Here is a 23633-nt window from a genome sequence, read left to right as displayed (position 1 = left end):
GTAATGTAATGTAATGCAATATAGAGAATCTTTGGTTGATCTTGTGATGGTAAGGTTGTAAGTTTGAATCCCATGTGATGGTAAGGCTGTTTGAATCTCATACAAGTAAGGTGCATGTGGGTGCTCTCTTGGACCCATGGCTGAAGTGTCCTTACTATTATTCCAGGGGCTGAAACCAAAACCCTGTACCTAAATAACTTTAAGTTGTTTTGGATAAAACCGAAAGCTCAGTCTTATATAGTGGGATGTGGGCTGGCTTGCATTACTACATGTTAAATACACAAGGTAGGTATTTATATGCAATATTAATGAGCTATGGAGCTTCACTTCAAGTGGAAGGACTTCCCGCAAGATTTTTTGAATGTCTTTTTGGAATTTGTGCCCATTCATTGTGGGAGAGCTTTTGGTTTAGCTTGGCTCGGAATCTGTGTTCAGCAGTCTAGTATCCCAAAGGTGCTTGATGGGGTTAGGGTTAGGACTTTGAGGTTTTTCAGTCATGTTTTTCCACATCAAACCCACAGCTATGACGCAGCCTTTATATTCCTTGCCTTGCTTAGTTGGGCACATCCAGGGCTGAGAATGGGGACAAAAAAAGGCTGTGCCATTTTTGTACGGCCTCTTCAAATTTGTGGACCAGTCTCTAAGGAAATACAAACAAACCCAACAGAAACAGTCTCTGGTGGCTGTTTGCCCACCAGGAAATGCCCTGTATGCCAGATGATCAGTCCAGGCCTGGGCACATCCATGCTGGAATAAAACAATTTCCCCAAACTGTTGTCATAAAGTTGAAGGCTTAGCATATCCCTTATAATAACACAGAAGCAATATTGTTGTTATTCACTGGACATGTTTAGGGTTGCAGGCTACTTTCAATTCCAACACAAATGTACCCCAAAAATCTGCAACTAATGGCATGTTATGGACAAGGCACAGAGACAGGTTTGCCTCTACTATTAAAGGCCTGCCAACACTACTCTGTGCTTGCATAACCTCTAGTTGTAGACTGTGCAAAGATCAGCAAAAATCTCGAGCTAACGGCAAGGTATATGTGAAAATGTTGGAGGCATAGCATTGCCCCAATAATCACACTGCAGCAATATTATTGCAATTCATTGGACCAGATCTTTTCAATCCCAACACAACTTTGCCACCAAAAACCTGCCCTTTTGCCCTTGCTATAGACCAGGCACTGGTACAATTTTGCCTGTACTATTAAATGCCGGCCACAACTCTGCTTGCATAACTTTTAGCTGAGATCTCAGGATAACAGTGGGATATACTGTATGTGCAAATGTGCCAAATACCCCATGTTAAAGCCGCATATGATGAGGTGGGTTAAGTTGGGTTTAAAGTCACAGCGTAGCCGGAGGCGGTGGAGACATCTCATTCTCAGAAGGAGATTTAGCTGCTGTACAGTGCTGTAAGAGCCAAAGAAACTAACATAGGGCTGCTCGAAGGAAATGGCAACTATTTTTTTTATTTCAAAGCTTAGAATACTTTCAAGGCTCACCAATGGGTCATGACTCACAGTTTGAGAATCACAGGGTTACACATATCAAGCAGTAACAGTCTTTTTCTCTTTTTACCTCCGCCAAGGAGGTTATGTTTTTGGTTGCATTTGTTTGTCTGTCTGTCTGTCTGTTTCTTTGTCAGCAGGAGAACTCAAAAACTTATGAACAGATTTGGATTAAACTTTTTTGAGTTGTTGGAAATAACCAAAGGGACAAGTGATTACATTTTGGTGGTGATCTGGATCACGATCATCTAGAAATCTAGACGCGTCTAGTGACCGCAAATTGAATTGCGGGACAGGGCAAAAATTGACATTCCAGTTTCTAACCCCACAAAAAGAAGGCAGAAAGACTTAATAAGAATAGGGTGTAACATAGTCAAATGTTCTATCAAACAGCTTCCTTGGCGAAGGTCTGCACTCTCTCTGAGTGCATTCCATTTCTAGTTAGTTTATTATTTTTTTGTTAATTTGCTTGTTTGTTAAGAGAGAAAGACGATATTCATTCAGAGTTCATTAATAGGCCTATTTTTGTTAATAAAAAGCCTTAAATTATCCAATGGCCAGTTAACTTCAAATGCTATTTACTTTACTTGGATTATTTAAGATTATTAGTTCAATTTAGTCAGTTCAATACATCTCTTTGGAGAGTGCAATGAACATTCTCAGTGACATCATAATTACTAAGCAACCAAAATGTTTTCATTAGAACACTGGCTTTAGAATTTTGGCAAACTAGAATGTTCAAACTAGAATGTTGGTAAAACCTACTCACTTCTGACAAGAGCAAGCTGAAGGCAAGTCACTTGTGATAAACCTCTGCAATCTCAAAGCAATTTCAAGACATTTTCTATGGCATTCTGTCCAAGAACTTCCCACCAGAGAGAGCCATGGATTGGGACTGACCACCAGACTCGTTCTGAGCGAGTCCTGTCCAACTCTGCAAGAGAAGTGGACACATCTCGCTGGAGGCCCCAGTCTGAGCATCCATACCAATATGTGCGGTCCACACGGTTCTCTTCCAGTAAGAACATAATCTTCATAATCTAAAATGCTATTGATGTTATAATTTTGACAAAAATGTTACATGATATAATTATAATAAAATTACACTTTATATTTGTAGGTAAGTATTGGAAGGAGTACCAAAAGGGCCCAGCTGTGTCTCAGGAGCAGTACAGTGGTGTGACCAACGTGCCAACCTCAGCTCCTCAGACCCTGAGGTTGGTGGGCAACTTGTGGCCAACTCCTATGCCATCTCCTCATAGTGTGGATTGCATCAAGGTCATTACCACCCCGTCATCTGATGACAGAGCTGCTTGGCTGAAGGAGCTTGGACCCCTCAAGTTTGTGGCGAATGTCAGTCTGCATGCTGAGGTTCTTCATGGTCAGCAGAACAACATGGCAGTCAAGGCAGCCCAGATGCCTTGCGGCAAAACCCAAGGAGGAGTAATGGCTCCAGGGATCAACCCGATTTCCTCAACATCTGCAGCTCCTGTGAGCTTCTCCACTGGGGCCATTGGTGGAGCTCCAACTCACTCCCATCAGGCCTCTGGCTCTCAATACAGCAGAGAGGACCACCTGAAGATGATCGAGCTCCACGGCGAAATGCTCGCTAAGTACAGACAGCTGAGGTTCAAGGCTGAGATGGTGAGGCAGTCAGCCCACTCTGCAGAGCTCCAGAGGAAGGCAGAGAGCAAGCAAGGCGGGAGCTGGGATGAGGAGATGGAGACTCTGGATGATTTCACAGGACGCCTGGTTCTTCCTGATGACGCCATTGAGAAACTGGAGGCCATTCCTGGCATCTTGGACTTGGCCAATGAGATGGGCTTCCCTGAGAGTCATCTAGAGAAATGACTTTATTCATACATATCGAATACAGTTTACCTAGTGCTAAAATTAACATTTATTAATACTAAAAATATCATCATTATTATTATCATTAAAATAAATATTTCTGTATGTAAAAAAACCCTCTTTTCCGTTTCTCTTTCAATAGTGGGAATGTGAAATGTATACAAGGCTTTTTTTTCTTCTTCTTCTTTTTTTTTTTTTTTCAAACCTCCGTCAAGGAGGTTGTGTTTTCGGTCTCATTGGTTTTTCTATTGGCTTATCTGTTTGTCCATCTGTCTGTCAGCAGAATAACTCAAAAAGTTGTTGGAAATGACAAAAGGAACAAGTGATTTAATTTTGGTGGTGATCCAGATCACAATGCGGATCCAGGATTTTTTTTTTTAAAGGCTCTACACCATTGTGGGATAGGGCGAATGTTGATATTCCAGTTTATAACTCCACAAATTCAAAGCAGAAAGAGTTGAAAGAAATTAGGGTATAACATAGTAAAATGTTCTATCAAATAATTTCCTTGGCTGAGGTCTGCACTTTCTGAGTGCATTTCTAGTTTGTAATTTTTTTTTTTTTTGAGTGCAGTAGAAAAGTTAACTAATCAGCATCAAGCAACAAAACACCCAACTCCCAAACCCCCCAGTAACAGACTGATGTCACGCTACTGTACTCTTACAATCCAAAATCCATTGCAGCAATGTAGGACCTGTAACAAAGTTTGCATGTGTGAAAAAAATACAACACAAGGTGATGCACAGCAGTAGTCAAAATTGTCAAAAAACATTTATGCCTAAAGCCATTTTATTGACGTGCTTAAGACATTGTGGAGGTGCTAGCCTTTAGAGCAGGTAAGAGAAGTATCACTATTACCCAAAAACAGTGCATCTTTCTTACAAGGACGCATCCCAAGGACGCTTACTTCCCAAAGATACGTTGCTTAAGTAGATCAGCTGTTGCCAAAATGTAACTGCTGCCCCCCTCCTGAGACACTATGTCCTACCAAGAAACCCTTGCACCACACCACACACACTCTGCTATAAGCATCTCGCATAATTATTGCAGCATAAGAAACATTTTTTTTTTTTTGCTATATCTGAAGCCGATGGGAAGCAGGGGCGGAGCTATAGGTGGGCCAAGCAGGGGATTTGCATCTGGGCCCAGGGCCCTCCCCTATTGGTGGTGGTGGGGGCCTGATTATGACTTTGGCAGGCTATATGAGGGGCCCTATCAGTGGTTTGCCCCAGGGTGTGCAGTTGTCCCGCCACTGATGGGAAGCTGATGTATAAAGTGGGTTGCTTTTCAGAGGACTTCTTCCAGAGCCTGGCCAAAGACCTGTGTATGATACAAAGCAGCCCTGATGCCTGTTCTCTCTACCATGAACACACAAACACTTAATAATAATACTTGTGATACTACTTCCATTCCGATGACTAAATGGAAAAGATCTTTTCAGATGGCACATTACTGAAGAAAGACAAAGAAATGAGATGAAACCTGCCCCCTTTTCTCCAACTGGGAACATTGCACACCGTGTGAAGGCAAACATGCCTATGATATGCAGATGAACTTGTTTTTATATAAACAAAACAGGAAACATTGGTATACTGTCATATCCTGTACCGTACAACCACAGTTTTAGGTCAAAATCAAATATGCCCTCATAGTATACACCCTTTTTTTTTTTTTTAAGTACAGTATATAGCCTACACAGGACTTAACTGGAAAGAAAATGTTCAGGCTTTGTTAGGTCAGCTGTTAAGAAGGGGCTGAGTAGAGGGGTCAAGCTTTAGACCACACACAGGCATTTACACACAGGGCAGCAAAAACCACAAGCTCACAAAAAAAGAGAGAAAAAAATCAGGGGCACAGTTTACCTAAACATGCCATTTTTGGATGGGCATACACATGGAAACCTTTGCCTAAATTAAAGATCTATTTAACAAAAAAAAGTAATAATATGTGTATAATCTAATAAGGAGTAATAACGCATTTCATGTAAGCCTACTTGCATTTTTCCTCATGGTAATAAAAACATGCCATGATGGCACTATTGAGTCAACTTCAGAGGAGTTGAACTTTGGATCAAGTAACTCGAGTGGACTCAAGGGGAGGGAACACACACAGGGGGAAGTGAAGTGAGAGAGCTCAGCAAAACTTTGGCTAAAGTTGTCATTAGAGACTTCGGTGACGTTTGAAATGAAGAAAAACTATTAAACGGGGAAAAGAGGTGGCAATGGATATGGATTTTCACGCCGTCCCTGCCGTGAAGAGTTCGAAAATATAAAGTCAAGCTGTTTACAAGCTACAGGTTACTGTGTCCATGACGTAGCCGGTGAGTATCCTACCATTCTACCTGCTGCATGTAACCTGTGTAAATAGAAATTATGTTGCCTAGGGAGTTTAGAGAGCGCCTTTGAAATGGGATACCATATAATTCCTAAAGACGTTATAACACTTTCACGCCTAAAAAAGAGGAACCTTCATCGACAGAAGTCAAGGGACTTAAGAAACAGGAACTATTAAGATAGATTTATAGAAATGCTACATATAAGAATGTATAGGCATCTCATAAGAACGTAGCCTTTATCTTGTAGTGGAAAATAAGCTGTGCCGTCAAACTCGGAGTTTGGTTTTGTAAAACGATGGCATATTTACGCGCAGAGATGTGTCCAATTTATTCAGACCCTGTAAACATAGGCCTACTTGTGAAAACTTCAAACATTTTTTCATTTTTAATGACGCCATTTCAATGCTGTTTGTTTTAACAGTAGCAATCTGGAGGAAAAAACCATAATCAAACAGACACATTGCTGTCAGATACTCAAGTTTCGCTTTCAAGACACTGGACACTGGAACAAGACATTGGAACAATACCGGAAGACAGTAGCCAACAAGAAAATGTGTGACAGCAGCAAAAGCGTCTCGGAGCTTCAAGACGTTATCAGCTCAGGGACCCATTTGTGCGCTCCAAAGGGAGGGTCAGCATCACCCCCTGTCAGTAAACACTCCGAAGGGGATGGAATGAACGGTACCACCTCCTCGTTGTCCTCCTCCTCCTCCAGCGTAAAGGCGCGCAGCCAACTTCTTCCAAGCTTGGAGCGCATGGGTGCGCGACCACTCCCCGCAGCCCCGAGCGTCTCCTCTACGCGCAGATCCAGACTTCAGAGGCAGCAGGAGGTATGCGAGCAAGGAGGGAACGTCTCGCACTCCTTATCAGCGGAGATATCGGACAAGGGCAGCCTCACACCTGCCATGCGCAAGAAGTACCTGAAGGAATTGTTTCTACATAACGGCCGCAATAGCGGTTTTGGGAGTATTCTGCTGCCTTCAAAAAATTCCTATGCGTCATCGGGAGGCACGGAGGAGAATGATCCTTGCTCGGTGGAGGATACCAGCTACACTTCATACTGGGCTCTTGATCCTATGGAGCACGCCTGGATGTTGTCAGTCGTTGATGGAAATTATGAGACAATATTAACTTATCTCTCTTCGGATATGAGCCTGTTGACCAGAAAAGACTTTGTCAGTGGCTACACGGCTCTCCATTGGTTGGCCAAGTATGGGAAGGATGAGACACTCATCAAATTGTTGAAATACGCTGAAAAGGAAGGGTGTCGTGTAGATGTGAACTTGAGGGGAAGCGGCGGTCTGACACCCCTTCACGTGGCGACCATGCACAGTCAGTTCATGGTGGTGAAACTTTTGGTTGGAGCCTTCAGCGCCAAAACAGATATTATGGACTACAGTGGAAGGCGAGCGTGGCAATATCTGAAGAGCAACGCCCCGCTAGAGATGAAGGAGCTCCTAGGAGCTTGGGACGATGAGCATGCGAGTGTTGGGGCGCAGAATGTGAACAATAACAGCTCGAGCGCAGAAGCGCCGGTGACCCCTCAGTCCAACATTCCAGAGGAAGAACCGAAGGATGCGTTTGACAGGCGCAATGACAGCTCAGGACGCTTTGGATCTTTCAAAAAGTTGTTTTTCACAGTTCAACGTTACTTTCATGAGTAAGGACTAACATTGTCACCTTGCATGGACAGCCTGAAATGATTGTGGTGTGGGAATCCTGCCAAGTCTACAGTATTTTGTAATATTAAAAGTGAAACTTAAGTGCGTCCAGTAGACGCTTTGAAGTCAAATGTTTGGGTGTGTATCTTCGGTTACTTTTAAGGAAGGTTAGGTATTAAACTAACTATAGCCTACTATTCAGAGAAAACCTCGAGTCCATTAGGCCTGTTGTTCCAGTGCGAGTGCCAGTTGATCAAAAAACCTTGACAAGTCACATGCATAACATGGGTTCTGTTAGATTAGCCAAACCAAGACACGACCTGCTGCACAGTCATGGGTCTAGAAGGGTTAGGGAGTACAGCACACCTGCAATGCATTTGCGTGGCACTCAAGGCCCATTAGCCCCAGTGAAAATGCTGAGGAAGAGATTTGTAAATGGAGGTGGGTGTAAACAGGGTTAGTGAGAGTGCAGACTAGCACTGTATAGAATGATGGAATACCAGAGGCGCTTTGAGTCATGCTGTTCTCCCTCATATGCAATTAATCAAAACAGGATTGGTAGGGCATGGTGCAAATGCTTTGTAAACATGCTGTTAAAATCTGACGCTGTAGAAAACTGCCTTTACAAGAAAAGCATGTTCTAGTTAACCCTCTATTGCAGCAGTTGACAAAAAAAAGCAGCAACCATGATAGTGTACATTTTCTCTCATCTCAGCCTGGGCCTGGTAAAGATTCCAGATCAGTCACTTGAATTCCAGTCTTAACCGAGAAACCAGGCTTCTACGAGACTGTAGTCAGATTCCGCTCATGAACTTTCAAACAGATCTGCACAGTTGGTGAGTCTGCAGACACCTAACAGTCAAATGAGCTTTAGAGTTCATGTGCAAAATGCAACTTACTGAGTTCGTTCTTAAGTGCAGAGATTCACACGCTCATACCACTTGTAGCAGATGTGTATTAATATTCCTAAATATAAAACCATGACATACAATTCTATGATTGGGTACTTCATGTTTGTTGCAAACAGCAGCATCAAACAAAGAGGTACAGAGAGCATAATTTTCTGGTGTTTTAAACAAACGGTTTATTGTGTCATCATAAACCCAATTTCTGTACAAAGAGACCGCTGTTCCAAAATGCCAGGATTTTTCCTCCAGACTTTGAGGAGTTGGTGGTGGTGGTTCTGCCCGGAGTTCTGGAGATGCCAAGGGTGTCACAGGCCTCAGGCTTACAGGCCCAGCTTTGTCCTCCTCCAGTGTCTCCTCTTGGAGTTGTACCTGTCAAGCAATCACAAAAAAAGGTCTTGGTGAACATGTGAAGTGTTTTGATGCAGACAAAAAACCCATAACTTAGCCACATCATATCCACTGCAAAGACATTGGGCTCGTTCATGATTGTGTATGTTGCTGGTTAGGTGCGTGCATCATGCACTATCAGGAACGATTTCATTAGTGTCTCAAGAACAAAGGACGTGGTCATAACCATTTTAATAATCAAGAGGCTCTGCTTGAAAATTGTAATAGTTTTAATGCCGCATGCTTCAAACTGTCTAGTCATGGAAGTGGTGTTTATGTCCCCTGTTCTAAATAACTTTGAATACAAAAAAAGTGTACTTGTCATCATGCAACTCGAGCAATCCACACAAGCATGATTTACACCACACTCCAGACCTGAGCAACCAAAGACTCAGATTGCCAACCCACAAACCGAGTGCCACACAATCAAGCATCTCATTCTGGATGTCAACCCAGTACAATACTTGCACCCGCAAGTTAAGGCAATAACAGACAAACACCAACAAGATTGACAACAGGGCCCAATCTATCAGACTAAAGAAGGTGTGCAACATGATTGCCAAATGCTGCATGATCCAGAGATGTAATATCTGGGGGCAAGTTGCTAGGCACTGATGTATAAAGAAAGGGGGCAACAGAAACTTGTGCAACACCAAATCAAAGACACTAACTTCATAGTCCTCCGATGTAAGGAACAGAAGTTCACATACAGCGCCCAATCTAGTGACTTAACCCATTAAACCCAGCAGAAAGCCTCATCTAAACATTGTGCTTCACATACACAACATAGTGCAGCTTGACAAGCTAACACTTCCGATACTCTTAGTCAGCTATATCAGAGAAGACCCGACTTTACTCAGTATACAGAGGAAGGCACACATCAAGTTAAGTGTCAGTACTTCAGAGCATCCCCGTCAAATGCATTGACCAGGATAAGTAACTCCAAAGCAATGTGAACTTTTCTCTCAGCAGGATAATGGCAGTACTCCCACGGGATCAATGAAGCACTGTAATTGCGACCTGCTTTAAACACGTTAGGATGTTACTTAAATGCACATCATGATGCCACCAAGACACATGTGCTAGCCTGAAGTGTCCCTACTTAGCTTTAGAAGACATACTCTGCACAAATAGATGTAAACACACGAGGTGTTCGGTGACACGGGAGGACTACACAACTCATACTGCCGTAATGCATGGGTTTCACTAGGCTATTTGAAAACGCCAGGGACAGCAGTCAAACAACCAGCCAGCTTACCTGATCTTGTTGCCGGTCTTCATTCTGATCCACTGAGGGATTGGCCTGTTCTGCTTCTGCTTCTTAGCGAGGAAGCGCTTGATCCTGTAGGTTTTGTGGGACGACTGTAGAGGAACAGGGCACAATGCATTAGCTCAAATCTCAGACACAATGTAGAAATCCACAGCGAGAAAGTTGAAAGAGCCATTAATCGCATTGGAACAAGCATGTTAGAAACTAGCTTGCTCTAAGCCCCTATAACATACGCAGGAAGCAGCCATGCTAACTAACCAAAAGGCTAGCACCCTAAATATATAAGTTCTACTAATTCCACCACAGCAATATTCACATTTTCTAAAACACAGCAAAGACGTGATTCTGTCTTGAACATTTCTCATCACAAATATTGTCCATATAGGAAGATGTTAAAAGATTGTAGCTTACCATCTCGGGACGCCACTGTTGTCACCACAATGGCGGAGGATGAAGAGAGAGAACCATGGGAAATTGCGCTCTTCAATATCCGCATTTTGGGGCGGGGCGCTTATTTCGCTTGCTTCATAAACAGACAGCGACACCCAGTGGGGGCACAAGACCATCTTATTTAGATTTCATATGCAGTTTGGCAATGCTTCTCTGGCAGTTATAGTTATAAGCATCTCATATTTATTTATAAAATGTAATGTGGAAAAGTAGCCTATAACAAAGGCACTTGCATGGTGGAGAATGGAGATTTACTTTGTCCACATTATGGTGTCCAAAAAGGGGGGTTGATCAGGATGATTCAGGAGGTAGCCTACATGACTCTTCTCTTGAGTGCTCATGCTGTTGGAGGTTTTCCTTGTTTTGTGCATTAAGAGCCAAGGCCAAGGCTTGAGTTCTCACAGGCCCTAAATCAGGGGTGGGGAATATGTTTCGAAGGCTGTTTACGTTATGCAGCTTCACATGAAATAGGCCTACGAAATATTTTGTAAAGTAATCTTAGAAATGACATTTGCAATGTCATGTTCAGGGGACCTATAGAAGGTGGGGTCTTTTTTAAAGGTGGCTGCCTTCAATATAGGCCTAATGTGCAGGAGGGAATCCTGGTTTGTGTGTTCATAGTACAGCCCTTGGAGTACTTCAACGGCCCGTGAAAGAATTTGAAGAAGCACCTCAAATGAAAGATTCCAATCCTGCTCTATATTCTGTATCAACTGCATTCTATGAACTGCCAAAGTTTCGTTTTTTTTTATTCAATTTAAATTAAAACTTTAATTGTGATTGTGTGAAACTTAATCTTAGAACTTTTCAAATCTTGCTCAGTTTTTATTAGTGTAGTAAATGTTAATTTTGCTCACACCATTTTCCTTATACAATCCTATAAAGATAACTTCTGTAAGCACAGTATTTATCTTTAATCCACTTTGAGGAGCCCATTCTGTGGAACAGAAATGTTTCATGAGAGTGTGTCTTAACCTGATATATTGGGTGTTAATGGCTTTGCTCCAATCTCTAGGCCTACTACTGTGTCATAAATAATAATAACAATAACAACAACAACAATGCATAGAGGTAACCCAACACTAAATGAAATCCTGTCAAACAATCACACAAATTACCACACAACAAAATGATGAAATAGGCTTTATTTGAAAATAAAATTTGAATTCAGTTGTGTTTTACAATTCTGTGGCAATCATAAAATTAAAATATAACAGGCTCTTAGCCTGATGTAGCAACTATGTGTGAATTATGAATAGCTAGTTTATTATTTATTATGACAACAGGTAGGAGGGTGGCTTATGATGAGGTGACGTATCTAACTGCAGAACTAGGGAATGCCTTTTAGTTGGACCCTAGCCTGCATAGCCTGACTTTCAGCTTTGTAGAGCACATCACCGGTCTTAGTACAAGTACTATGGCAAACATGACTTGCATAAAACAAACACAGAAAACAAAAGGCATCTTAATAGCTGATGAAAATGTGGCAATGACAAAATGTTGTATTCGGACAGCACAGTGCAATTCCCAGTGAGAATCTCGAGTAAAACCGTGAAACAGTTTCAACCTTGTGTGTATGCAATGCAAAAGAAGGGCGTGTGTTGTAACCTTACAGAAATACTTTGTAAGAAAAGACGACAGCTGATGGTGCAGCGATCACGGCTGAGTAATGTATACCGATTAAGGTCACTTCCGATCTGACAGATGACTTTGGTTTTCATCTCTCCTAAACCAATTCTGCGATAATATCCAAGTTGTAAGGGATTGCATTTCCCGCCTCTGCCTAAGGTATTTTGCCCCCTTCACCAATTCAAGACTGGTTTACTCAGGCTCATGTGGGCCCATCCTCCACACTCATCCGCTGTCACCAACTTTCCAAAAAGTGGAAAGCGAGGTATTGCCATCCAACCTCATACCCTTCTTTTAAGGTGCACAGCCTACATCACGAACACCCCAACATCTGATCCAAACTGCGTTAACCTTGGCACCCCGAGTGAAAGGATGCCTTTCACGTTTAACCAACAGGCTCTGCTAGTCAGTGGCATATATCCAAAATTCTTCACTCCTCCCCTTTGTCTTGATTGGTCGGGGCACCGCCATCCGTCTTCTTATTGGCTGCGTCAGTGTCGCCGGAAGGCCCAGGCCGGCGGCTCCTGGCGCCTGGCTGGTAGAGCTGGATAGCTGGCCGATCCTGGAAGCATGCACACACACACACACACACACACACACACACACACACACACACAGACACATACCAATAATTCAACAACTGTTCTCTTTGTTTGTTTGTTTCAGTAAAAATCAATACTGTACAAGTGCAACGTGTGCAAATTACAAATGGTTAGTGGCACAAGCAAAATGTGCTAGAGGCACTGTATGTATGTATGTACACGCACACGCACACACACATCCTCAAAGTAGACAACACTCAAAGTTGTTTTTTATAAAACAAATCCTCATCTCTCTCTCACTTATTTACTATGTCTGTGTTCACTATCAATAAAGGTAGAACTGTAGAAATAAAAAATAAAAAAAGAAACTAATGAATGACCTTGTTCCTGAGGCGCCGTTCCCTGGCCGCGTCGTCCTTCTTGTGGTCTTTGGGCGGCCTCTCTGGTTTCTGGTTTCTGGCCTCTTGGTGGCTGGACCCTTCGCCGCTGTTCTCGTTCCTTCGCTTCTCCCAGCGCTCCCTCTTCTCTCGCTCTCGCCCTCCTCCGTCCTCCTCGCGCTTCTTATAGGCGTTCTCTCCGTCGTGGTGGTCCCTCCTCCGCCTGCGATCCTCGTCCTGCCTCCTGATTCGCTCCTTCTCCTTTTGGCGGCGCTCGCGTTCGCGGTCCCGTTCACGATCTCGGTCCCTGTCTCGGTCCGCGTCGCGATCTCTGTAGTCTTTGCGGCCCTCGTCATCTACCCTTTAAGAAAAAAAGGCCGCATAAATACTCATGGCAATGTGTTCATGCACGAAATGTAGTGGTGCGCACATCCAAGATGCAGGTGCAGGACAAAAAATGAAATACTATGAAAATAAAAAGGTGGAATGTCTGCACACTGCTCCCGTTTTTTCCCCAAGTGAGCACACCGCTCGAAAACGTTCACTTGGGGAAAAAATCCACCTTTATTTTCAATGTGTTCATGCATGAAATGTGTATGCACATGCATATATTGCCTCAAGCATGTTCCAGACGTTATTCAGAAAAACAAATTTCACATTAATCTGACAAAAAACTAGACTGCCTGTGCAGTCGCCTTCGACTGCTTAAGGTATATCCCCGAAACGCAACGCTTCCAGTCCCCCATCATTCCTACCACTCCCGTCCACCTTTTCATAAACGTATATGATAAATACAAAATATTAAAGAAATATATTTAATATCTATACATAGATCAATGACGTGCATAGGCTTAAAACCAAATTACTATTGTGAAAATGAAGCAAAAAATGAGGCAAATGGTAACACTGTTTTAATGGTTCACTATTACAGTGAATATACCACATTAGGTACAGTATAATAACCATTGTAACAATATTTAATACCATGTAATACCAGTGTAACACCATTTACCAATTTTGTATTACATCATGTATTTTTGTGTAAGTGGTATTACATAGTATTGCATATTGTTACACTGATGTTACACTAGTATTACATGTTATTAAATATTGTTACACTGGTTATTACACTGTAACTGGTATTGCATATTGTTACACTGGTATTACACTAGTATTACATGGTATTAAATATTGTTACACTGTACCTAATATGGTAGATTCACTGAAATGGTGAACTGTTAAAATAAGGTAGTACCGGGCAAATCAATCCACCCAGTCAGAAGTTATGGGCCAAATAAAAATTCCGCCATTTTGAAACTGTTGACCTCCAAACTCAAATCAGTTCATGAACCTACCCTAGAGCATTAACACACCAAATCTGGGACAAATCCATCTGACTGGTCAGAAGTTATGAGCCAAACAAAAATTCGGCCATCTTGAATTCAGCCATCTTGAAAGTGTTGGCCTCCAAACTCGAATAAGTTCATGAACCTACCCTAGAGCATTAACACACCAAATCTGGGAGAAATCCATCCGACTGGTCAGAAGTTATGAGCCAAACAAAAATTCGGCCATCTTGAATTCAGCCATCTTGAAAGTGTTGGCCTCCAAACTCGAATAAATTCATGAACCTACCCTAGAGCATTAACACACCAAATCTGGGAGAAATCCATCCACCTAGTCAGAAGTTATGGGCCAAACAAAAATTCGGCCATCTTGAATTCAGCCATCTTGAAAGTGTTGACCTCCAAACTCGAATCAGTTCATGAAACTGCCCAAGAGCATTCACCCAAAAAATCTGGGACAAATCCAAACATCCGTTCAAAAGTTATCGCGTTAACACGAAAGACCTTACGCGGCGGCGGCGGCGGCGCACGCAAAACCATTACATCCCCGACGCTCCACGTTTCGGGGATATAATAATCACATTGCACGTCATGCCATGTACTCAGACAAAGCTTACTTTCTTGGCGTCCGCTCCTCTCGGTTTTCTCCATTCTGGCGTTTCTTGAGGTCGGGGCCTGGGGGTCCACGCTCCTCCTTCGCCTTTGGCTCTCTCTCCCTGTCTCGCTCTCGCTCCGTCTTCTTCACCTTTTCTCTGGGCTTCTCTCCATCGCCCTCATCTGCCTTCTCAGGCTTCTTGAGGAGCTACCACAACAAACAAACAGAAAACAAAGCAATTCAGATCACATACAGTTGGTAAGAGAGAAATGTATACAGACATGTCATTCTTTTTTGTAAGTAGCATTAAGGCAGATAACTTCACACAATTTGCCTTACAAACGGGAAATGACTGGGAAAATGTGACAACCAAGGACACGCGGTGTGGCCCATGCATACCTTGATCCTGGGTTCATCTTTCGACTGCTCTTTTTCCTTTTCTAGGGCCTTCTCTGCCTTCTTCAGTTTCTCAGCCTCCTTTCTCTTCCGCCTGTCCTCCTCTCTCCACTTGCGTCGCTCTTCATCCCTCAAGCGTTTCCGCTCCAGCTCCCGTCGCTTCCTCTCTTCTTTCTTCTCCTCTCTTATTCTCTGTAGCAGGAGATTGGTGATTTAAACTTATTACAGGTACCGTAGCGCATACATTTCTTTTTTTATTTACAAAGAAACAATGAAAAACCAGGATTATTTAACAGGATGTTTTCCTTTTACCTGTTTATTCTTCAGGAAGTCCAAAAGCGGAGTGGTCTTCTTAGCTGTTCAAGTACAAGAAGGCATTAAAATCATCTCAAATAGCTGCTTCTAAATCTCATTGTACTGTGCATATTATAATGACCATAAAATGTTTTGTTTATTCCACTCTATCTACAAAGATGATATGACAGCATCACAGACACACAGACACAGAATCCAGAAGTATCCTTACAGATAAGCTCTTTTGTTTTGGCTTCCAGCTCTTCGAGTAGAGTCTCTGGTGTGGAGGTCAGCTTCTCATCATTTTCTCCATTGTAAAACTCCAGAAACTTCCGGTAGTCACCGTCTGCAATGTTGGACATACAACACATGCCGTACATTTAGAAGCTGCTTTTATCCAAAAGCAACTTACAACAACAAAGTCTACAGAGCCGTTATGTGCAAACTCTCCAGAGAGCAAACAGGATTCTGACCAACAAACTGACTGACACAGCAAGTGACACAGCAAGTGTCAGTCTCACTGCATGTGACTAAAAAGAGGACAGCAATACGGTATGTGTGCAAAATATGGGGAAATACAGAAGACAAGAGTGTATGACATCTAATATTTGTACAGTATAGTGTTGACGACAATATAGAAATATTAGATGTCAGTCATACACAACACTTTGATGTCTACAAAGTGTGGAAAGGTAGAGCATGCTGGCCTAGGGGGCGTCTAGATTTCTAGGCTAAGAGCATGCAGGAATGATGAAAAAGTTTGTGCAAGGGGTTATAGATGAGTGGGGTTGGTTTTGTTATGAGTGCTGTGTTATGGGACCATCAAGAAGTTCTCAAAAGTCCAAGAGTTGCATTGCACTGGCAAAACTATCCACTTCCAGTTTGTCTGGTTTACTACATTAGCTACCTTCTTCAATGGTTCCTGTTTTGGCATCCTTCTTCTTGCTTCTCCTTTTGGCAACCTTCTGGAATGGCGCAAACTCAACGATGGCTGGGTATTCCTGACCTGTGCCATACACATTCAACCAGTTGAGGTTGTGTTAATCAACACATTTATTTAGGGTTTTTCTTGTACAGAATTGCAGTGTTTTTATGCCCAAAAATATTGCAGCATTGATGTGCAAAATATTGCATTTGCTGCACGATTGCTGTTGTATTAAGTCCATGTGTAACTCGGGATGAATTAGTAAATAAATCATCAAAAAAGGACAGTGCAGCCATGTAAATGCTTCCTACTTTGAGTGAGGAATAATGTACACACCTCTGCTGTCGATAAATACATATCCATCAAATCGATCCCTGAAGAGCACGATGTCATCCTGGTTCTTGAAATTTAGGTACGCTCTGGAGAAGTAGTGTGGAAACAGGCTGAAAGGACAGAACATTTTATTACAGAGCAATGCAAAGTCGCACATGCATCTCAAACCAGGGATTCAAATTCAGGCCCTGGGGTCTAGCCCCTGGTTGTATTTGACCCGCCCTGATTTTAAATGTGTATTATAGTTAGCCCACAAACAGGACAACTTTAAGATAGCCTATAGTAAAGTGACTTTTAGTGCATCACTGGAATTATGAGTGGGCCAAGGCTAATTTAACAGCATACAAGTACATCGTTACTGAAATTATACCAATTGTAATGTAGTGTAAATCCCCCACTCATCAAGTAAGTTACATAATCTATGTGCAGGCGCAATTGAACTGCCTGATGGAGATGAGTGTGAATTGCACAATCTCAGACATTTGTTTTACAGTGAATGTGAGTTTAACACGCTATTTCGTCCCAGACTGTAATTGTGACCCACCACTGTTGGTTTGAGTTTGACACCACCTATGTTACCTTGTGTCGTTTGAGAAGAACTCGAGGTAATCAACTTCTGGCATGGGTTGAAGCTGTTCTTCCAGTTCCTCCTTGGTTAAACTCGGAGGTAGACGTCGGATGACAATCTTTCAAGTAACAAATAACACCGAGGTCAATGTTTACAATACCGTTCTGAGATAGCCTATCCGAAGTAACAACAACTGCAGCTAACTTCCGATTCATACAGTACCTACCAAATGCTAGGACTAGCTACAGTGCTAGTTCTATATTTATTCACCAAAACAAAGTGTTTCTGCAGTCACGTGAACAAAGAAAGTAAAATCGGCTAATGTCAGGGCTCTGTAGATCAACAGTAATAGTAGATGACGACGCTTTTATAAGCACAATGCGCCTAAAACCTTCCTGATGTTGTTTGATGAGACGAGCTAACTAGCCATAATAGCTAATCATAAGATACCTTGGTCATTGCCTCCTTTTTCTCTTTGCTACATGGTTTATCGGGCTTTTCAGTATCGTCACATTTCATATCCACTTTCTTCTCCCTTGGACGAGTATTTTCTTTATCTTCTTTCATCGTCATTCAGTTCGGTATTTCAACAAGTTCTGTTGGATAAGAGGTGCTGTTCAGCGCCGTTAGCTACCAAACAACACTCAACTTTCTTGACAACACAAGTTCGATAGCTGTGTTCGGAGCTCCGATAGAAGCAATTTTGACAGAAGCGCGTTCAGCCTCGGTGATGACTGCAGCATCCAGCAGATGGCGCTGTCTAACAAAGTGGGGCAAAGCACAAACAGGATGTTGCAATCGGGGGAAAAAATAGGAGGAAGTTGCAGGATGACCGACAAGGAGACATCTTGACCACAGCTTACAGACACAAAACACTGAACAATTCTTTGGGTGGCCTATATCTTAATTTGCCACCATGTGGTATGAAATATTACCAGGGTTTGGCATTATGACTGTGTGTCTGATGATCCCAGGAATCGCTACAACATATATTCACAGATTCACAAATGGTGGCAAGGTGAGTGCTGCGAATGTAGCCTAGCTTGTATCTTGGTTTGCTACTGTTTCCATAGTCGCATTACTAACGTTGTCTACATCAGTCACAAAGATCATATTCTTGAAACCTTGGACTGTTGGCAGTTGTGCACATTTACAGATTTCTGTTTAGCTGTAGTACTAATTGCGACTACGAAATGGTCTGTGAAACCCAAAGCTGCTGTCAAGATATTATGTTTGAAGATTCCCAGATTGACGCTCCCATCTCAGGACGCTCCCATTTCATCTCGCTCCCACTAGCCAGACTATCGGTACCACCGCCATATGACGGAGCCAGTTATCTTGTTGATGTTAGTTTTTTGTTTCTAACCCTAACCTTAACCCTAACCCTAAACCTAACCCTAACCCTAACCCTAAACCTAACCCTAACCCTAACCCTAACCCTAAACCTAACCCTAAACCTAACCCTAAATTGCTTGTATGTGGCAGTATATGATAATACGTGAAATATAATCGGGTGGGACCGCACGTCCGGGAGTGATAGAAACACCTGGGACCGCACGTCCGGGAGCGAACTCAGTTGGGAGTATCAATCCCCTTACCTGTTTGAAACCACAGTGTTTTCCTCCCCTGTGTTTCCACAACAGACGATTTCCCCAGATACTTTTACACCCTTCTAAAATACATGCTTGCTGATAGTCTTAAAATGTTATCCATAACTTACTTATGTTTAATTAAGATTCATTTAGTCTAACACATGTGGGCTGTACACACTGTGGGCCAGACTTCCACTGTTCTGTTTGGGTTCACATTTGGTTTTGCATCGGTGATTATCATCAACCTGAGATAATTTTTAATAACCGTATTGAACGTGCTGACTGTTGTGTTCATTTGTCATTAGAATAAAAGGGTCACCCGAGCTGCATACTACTGCTACTTGCTGGAGAGAGACAAGAGGGTGTCTGGAACAGGAGTACATTACGAATCCAAGGTTTGTCTGTCAAATATGATCTCACCAGGCAAAGAAATTGATGAATTGTTTAAAGACATGGCATGATGATGATAATGATGATGATGATGAGGATGATGGTGATGATTATGACTGATGTTGATTTTTTACACTCTTCCCATACAGGGTCTTGAAAACATTAAATGAGGGACCAGGACTTCCTCCCTTCCAAGAAGATGTAAAATTGTTCAGTCAAATTGTTAAATAAAACTGTGTTGATTTATATTCGATCTACCACGCTATCATACTTTTTGTTGCTTTGTACAAGTTTAACTGTGGGCCTGACTGAAGTGCTCTGTTTGGTAGATGGATTGTCCAAGAGATGCATCATGATTTGCTCACAAGAAGACCCTGTTGCACTTGATAGACATCTACATACAGTGCATTTCCTTGCATACATACATAATACCCATTGCACACACCAGCCTATCACTCAGTGATGTGACCATTAGGCATATGTGCCTGTATGTAACACAAAGCTGATACAAATTTGCTTGCATAAGTTGCACATAAACTTCCAGACTACACTGGCATATCCATCTTTTACATGCTTTCTTCTCACGTGTGGGTAGACAACCCTGGTTGTTGAACTGTGAAGTGGCTCTTTAGTGTGTGGAAATGTTTACATGGAAAAGGCCAATACTGTCTGAAAAGACCAATACTGGTCAAAAGGCCAATACTGTTTTCCATGTTTACATGGAAAAGGCCAATACTGAAGCATGTCTGAAATGCATTTCCAATTCTACCAGATCAAGGCAAACAAATTCATATCATGGCTAGCATTATTATGTCTATAAGAAATGTGTTTTGAAAAATAAATAGGTAATGGGACATAATACACACAAGGCTACAACAGTACATCACTACAAGGTCAGAGTCATCAAAAGGACCGGTGACAGCCTTCATCGGGCCCAGGATAAAAACATTTGAAGCCCTCACCCAATACATGTTATGTAAGGAGGAGCAAATGCCAGTGATAGAAACGTGCATCTTCATTGCGAAGAACTATGCAGCAAGAGATTTCCATTGACCCTGCTGATGAATTCATATGATTTTGTCTGCTGTAGACATGGGGAAAATGCCCTTTGGCCACGGCCCATAAAATGCACCATAAAAAACTAATGGATGAAGGCGGTACCCAGACTCAGGAGAAAACAGCATGGACATTGTTGATGGGCACACGGACGGACACACATTCAAGGAGCAGGTGATGTCCAATTCATGCCTCTGAGGTGAACCAGCGCTTCACAAAGGCAAAAAGGTCTGCACATCTTTATAGTTTTTTCCCCTTGCAGGTGCAGCTATTTATGAAGATATAAATTTGTAAAAAATACAGAGACTTTTTAATGTGTAGAAACTGACATTTCAGTCAGTCAGACCTTCACCAGTCAACCAGCACTTCAGCATGGGCTGTGCACCCTCAAGATCACATAGCATGGCTACTGTGCCTCTGCCTACTGACCATTCAGATGGGGACACTAGTTGTACATTCGTGTCCAGCCAAGGGATCTCAGCAGCAGCACTCGCCCACGAGATCAGCCTACCGGGATCAACACTCCAGCGGACTGTGTGTTCTACAGGTGAGACCTTTGAGGGGACACTGCACGGCAGCAGTTCAACCCATTTTGGGGCCCTAGGCAAAATATGGATATGGGGCCTTCTTGAATTTTTTTTTTTTTTGCTGGTGTTCATTATGGTGGGGCCAACTTCTCAGGGTCCCTCTTAAGTGCCCTTGAGCACATCTACTGGGACAGAATTCTACTACTTCTGGCTATTGTGCAATCAGGCAATCAGTTCACTGCAACTCAAAGTCAGCTTTGGCGCTATTGCATGCTTCCTGAATAAAGAGACAGGGCCTGTGTATCCCAGCAACCTGTATGTGGGCCAGAGTATGCACATCTATGGGAGGAAAAACAAATATATCTTTGCCTGTATATGATGTTTGCTTGGGTTGTGATGGTTTGTATTCCTATCACATTAGTTCTGCCCAACTGCGATTCATCCAGGTAAATACCATACATAGGCATACTGTAAATAAGTGACCGACTATAAAATACATGCATAATATCCCAATACATTTCACAAGAACAAGAAGTTAATGAAGTGATCAGAATTAATGAGTCTAAAGCTCATTTTCGTTCTTTGATTTTTTTTCAACACAGAGGACCCGCCCTTTACCTTCTCTGAGCCATGGATGTCAGATCATGAAGACCAGCTCAACTCAGCACCGATATCACAGAGTTTCAAGTCAAACTTGCAGAGTCCATAAGACCCTACATGATGCATTGATGTAAATACTACCTCTCCCATTGAATTTGGCCATCATGTTGGTCAAATTAGAAAAAAAACATGACTGGACTCTTGAATGGATTTAAATCACATTATCACTTGGCTACTCAAATCACCAGTTGAATAGCCATCAATTGCTTGTTTTAAGAGCAAAAATCACCATTTTTTTGACTGTAATATAATGGCCTCCCTCATGATTGTGTAAACAATTCCACATATACTGCATTAAAACTGTTACCTGAGGTATATTTTAAAATTAATTTCATTGATAAAGTCACTCATACCATTCTCCTTTTATTTCTACATCACAGACCAATATACAGTTACACTAACCAAGCATGCATCTCTTAATGGGGTGAGAATATCTGCAATAATGATGAGTAACAAAATCTGATGTTGAATTAAAAAAAAATACACTTGAGTCTTTTGTGCCAATTAGGACGGGGCATTCCATTATACAGTTGTCTCTGAGGTAACGTTATTGATCCTAAAACAAATTAAGGATGTTGAATGGCACCTTGTTGTAATGCAGTAATTTGTTTTCATGTCCAAGTAAAATAAACAATGAATGCGTTCAGTTTCCTCTCCTTTCTTCTTGCTTACAACCCTAAAGGAAGTGTGTGGTTGATAAACAGCTTGGTCTGCTTCTACCATATTTTGTGGCCCTTCAGCATTTTTTTTTGGTCTGGAATGAGCAGTTATTAAAACAGTAATGTGTACGAAAGTGCTGCAGACAACAAATATATTTTCAATACATTTGCTTTCCAGTCTGGTCAATAGTTGTATCACTGTGTGGGGCGGGAGCTGCACTGACTGCAACAGGAAAGCCCTGCAACGTATAGTGAGGATGGGAGGATCATCAAGGCACCTCTCCCCTCCCTGCAAGACATCTACTCCAGCCGCCTCACCCGCAAAGCCCAGAGGGATGAGACCCACCCAGCACACAACCTGATCCGTCTCCTGGCCTCCGGAAAGAGGTACGGGAGCCTACGGTCCAGAATCACCCGGCTGGCGAACACCTTCATCCACCAGGCCATCAGAATGGTTAACTCCCTCCACCCCCTCCCTACATGGTCTGCTCCAGCCACCAGGCAGACAGGAAGCTTAGACTCACTCTCTCTCTCTCACACACACACACACACTCACACCTCTCTCACACACACACACCTCACACACACACACCTCACACACACACACACACACACCACAAAACACACACGCGCACACCACAAAACACACACACACAACCTATGGAACTGCTCCACGCGACTGCACCTTACCTGCACTCTTTGATCTCCACTTCCAAGAACTGCTTGCAATATGAGACTTGCACCTCCAACTATGCTGCTAAATGCTAGACTACTGGACTACAATGGACCATGATGGACGGCACAGTTTGACTTTTTTGTATTCCACTATTGGACTGTACCTGCACTACCCCACAAGAACACACATACACACACATTGTACCAGGAACCGCACCTTACCTGCACTACCTCAGTCCTGGAACCTACCTCTTGCATTGTTATTATACTGTACTTTCACTGTTATTTTTTCTATTTTTGTAGAGTCTACATTCTTATTAAATGTCCATTTATACTGTATTTATTATTGTCCATTGTTACCAGTCCATCACTGTTACCTGTCTTGTCTGCACTTTATGTCAGTCTGAAAAATGTCAGTTTGTATATGTCTTGTATATGTATATGTCTGGCATGGTAGAGAGAAAACGTAATTTCATTTTTCCTTGTATGTCTTGTGCATATGATAAAAGTGACAATAAAAGCTGACTTGACTTGACTAGTTCAACTCAGCTTTGAAAGGAAGAAAATACCCCTCAAAATTTTTTGTTGCCAGGTACAAAACAAGTTTGGAAAAGGGACATCTGAATATAACTATTTGGTACATCTGTAAAAAATATTTTTATACATGTCAGTGGCAGAAGTCAGAAAGGTT

At 42.3% G+C, this 23633-nt stretch overlaps 5 protein-coding genes and 1 non-coding gene across 6 annotated transcripts; 3 read left to right on the top strand and 3 right to left on the bottom strand.

Moving 5' to 3' along the window:
* The first annotated feature begins 2302 nt into the window (after positions 1-2302).
* LOC134440084 (uncharacterized) lies at positions 2303-3778 on the top strand. The gene is made up of 2 exons (XM_063190013.1): positions 2303-2534; positions 2637-3778. Exons 1-2 carry the CDS (start codon positions 2363-2365, stop codon positions 3365-3367), a joined length of 903 nt encoding a protein of 300 aa, XP_063046083.1. The 5' UTR covers positions 2303-2362; the 3' UTR covers positions 3368-3778.
* Positions 3779-5476: 1698 nt separating this feature from the next.
* sowahd (sosondowah ankyrin repeat domain family d) lies at positions 5477-7452 on the top strand. Its single transcript, XM_063189466.1, has 2 exons — positions 5477-5687; positions 6124-7452. The coding sequence occupies exon 2, from the start codon at positions 6254-6256 to the stop codon at positions 7364-7366; it is 1113 nt and encodes a 370-aa protein (XP_063045536.1). The 5' UTR covers positions 5477-5687; positions 6124-6253; the 3' UTR covers positions 7367-7452.
* A 970-nt stretch (positions 7453-8422) lies between these two features.
* On the bottom strand, positions 8423-10457 carry rpl39 (ribosomal protein L39). Its single transcript, XM_063190367.1, has 3 exons — positions 10340-10457; positions 9917-10020; positions 8423-8640 (listed from the first exon to the last, which is right to left on the bottom strand). Exons 1-3 carry the CDS (start codon positions 10340-10342, stop codon positions 8592-8594), a joined length of 156 nt encoding a protein of 51 aa, XP_063046437.1. The 5' UTR covers positions 10343-10457; the 3' UTR covers positions 8423-8591.
* On the bottom strand, positions 9546-9685 carry LOC134440712 (small nucleolar RNA SNORA69). The gene has a single exon (XR_010033011.1). It is a non-coding gene; the product is annotated as a small nucleolar RNA SNORA69 (small nucleolar RNA).
* Positions 10458-11508: 1051 nt separating the features above from the next.
* On the bottom strand, positions 11509-18113 carry upf3b (UPF3B regulator of nonsense mediated mRNA decay). Its single transcript, XM_063190454.1, has 10 exons — positions 17834-18113; positions 17395-17501; positions 16819-16925; positions 16465-16563; positions 15790-15903; positions 15576-15619; positions 15267-15455; positions 14890-15074; positions 12930-13287; positions 11509-12569 (listed from the first exon to the last, which is right to left on the bottom strand). Exons 1-10 carry the CDS (start codon positions 17954-17956, stop codon positions 12438-12440), a joined length of 1458 nt encoding a protein of 485 aa, XP_063046524.1. The 5' UTR covers positions 17957-18113; the 3' UTR covers positions 11509-12437.
* A 57-nt stretch (positions 18114-18170) lies between these two features.
* Positions 18171-19618, top strand: ndufa1 (NADH:ubiquinone oxidoreductase subunit A1). Its single transcript, XM_063190453.1, has 3 exons — positions 18171-18401; positions 19281-19370; positions 19515-19618. The coding sequence occupies exons 1-3, from the start codon at positions 18300-18302 to the stop codon at positions 19533-19535; spliced, it is 213 nt and encodes a 70-aa protein (XP_063046523.1). The 5' UTR covers positions 18171-18299; the 3' UTR covers positions 19536-19618.
* Positions 19619-23633: the final 4015 nt, after the last annotated feature.

Source organism: Engraulis encrasicolus, chromosome 23 (assembly GCF_034702125.1).
Source record: "Engraulis encrasicolus isolate BLACKSEA-1 chromosome 23, IST_EnEncr_1.0, whole genome shotgun sequence".
Taxonomy (NCBI): domain Eukaryota; kingdom Metazoa; phylum Chordata; class Actinopteri; order Clupeiformes; family Engraulidae; genus Engraulis; species Engraulis encrasicolus.
The sequence above is the reverse complement of the archived record's forward strand: the minus strand, read 5'-3'. Positions and strand labels throughout refer to the sequence as shown.

Excerpts from the sequence above, each read along its gene's own strand:
- upf3b (XM_063190454.1), bottom strand. The coding sequence starts at position 17,956 with ATGACGATGAAAGAAGATAAAGAAAATACTCGTCCAAGGGAGAAGAAA. Across the intron at positions 15,620-15,789 it reads CAAAACAAAAGAGCTTATCT|CTAAGAAGACCACTCCGCTT; the intron begins GTAAGGATACTT and ends GTACTTGAACAG. Across the intron at positions 12,570-12,929 it reads AACGGCGCCTCAGGAACAAG|GATCGGCCAGCTATCCAGCT; the intron begins GTCATTCATTAG and ends GCATGCTTCCAG.
- ndufa1 (XM_063190453.1), top strand. The coding sequence starts at position 18,300 with ATGTGGTATGAAATATTACCAGGGTTTGGCATTATGACTGTGTGTCTG. Across the intron at positions 18,402-19,280 it reads GATTCACAAATGGTGGCAAG|AATAAAAGGGTCACCCGAGC; the intron begins GTGAGTGCTGCG and ends ATTTGTCATTAG. Across the intron at positions 19,371-19,514 it reads GAGTACATTACGAATCCAAG|GGTCTTGAAAACATTAAATG; the intron begins GTTTGTCTGTCA and ends CTTCCCATACAG.
- LOC134440084 (XM_063190013.1), top strand. The coding sequence starts at position 2,363 with ATGGCATTCTGTCCAAGAACTTCCCACCAGAGAGAGCCATGGATTGGG. Across the intron at positions 2,535-2,636 it reads GTCCACACGGTTCTCTTCCA|GTAAGTATTGGAAGGAGTAC; the intron begins GTAAGAACATAA and ends TTATATTTGTAG.
- rpl39 (XM_063190367.1), bottom strand. Across the intron at positions 8,641-9,916 it reads AAGACCGGCAACAAGATCAG|GTACAACTCCAAGAGGAGAC; the intron begins GTAAGCTGGCTG and ends ATTGCTTGACAG.
- sowahd (XM_063189466.1), top strand. The coding sequence starts at position 6,254 with ATGTGTGACAGCAGCAAAAGCGTCTCGGAGCTTCAAGACGTTATCAGC.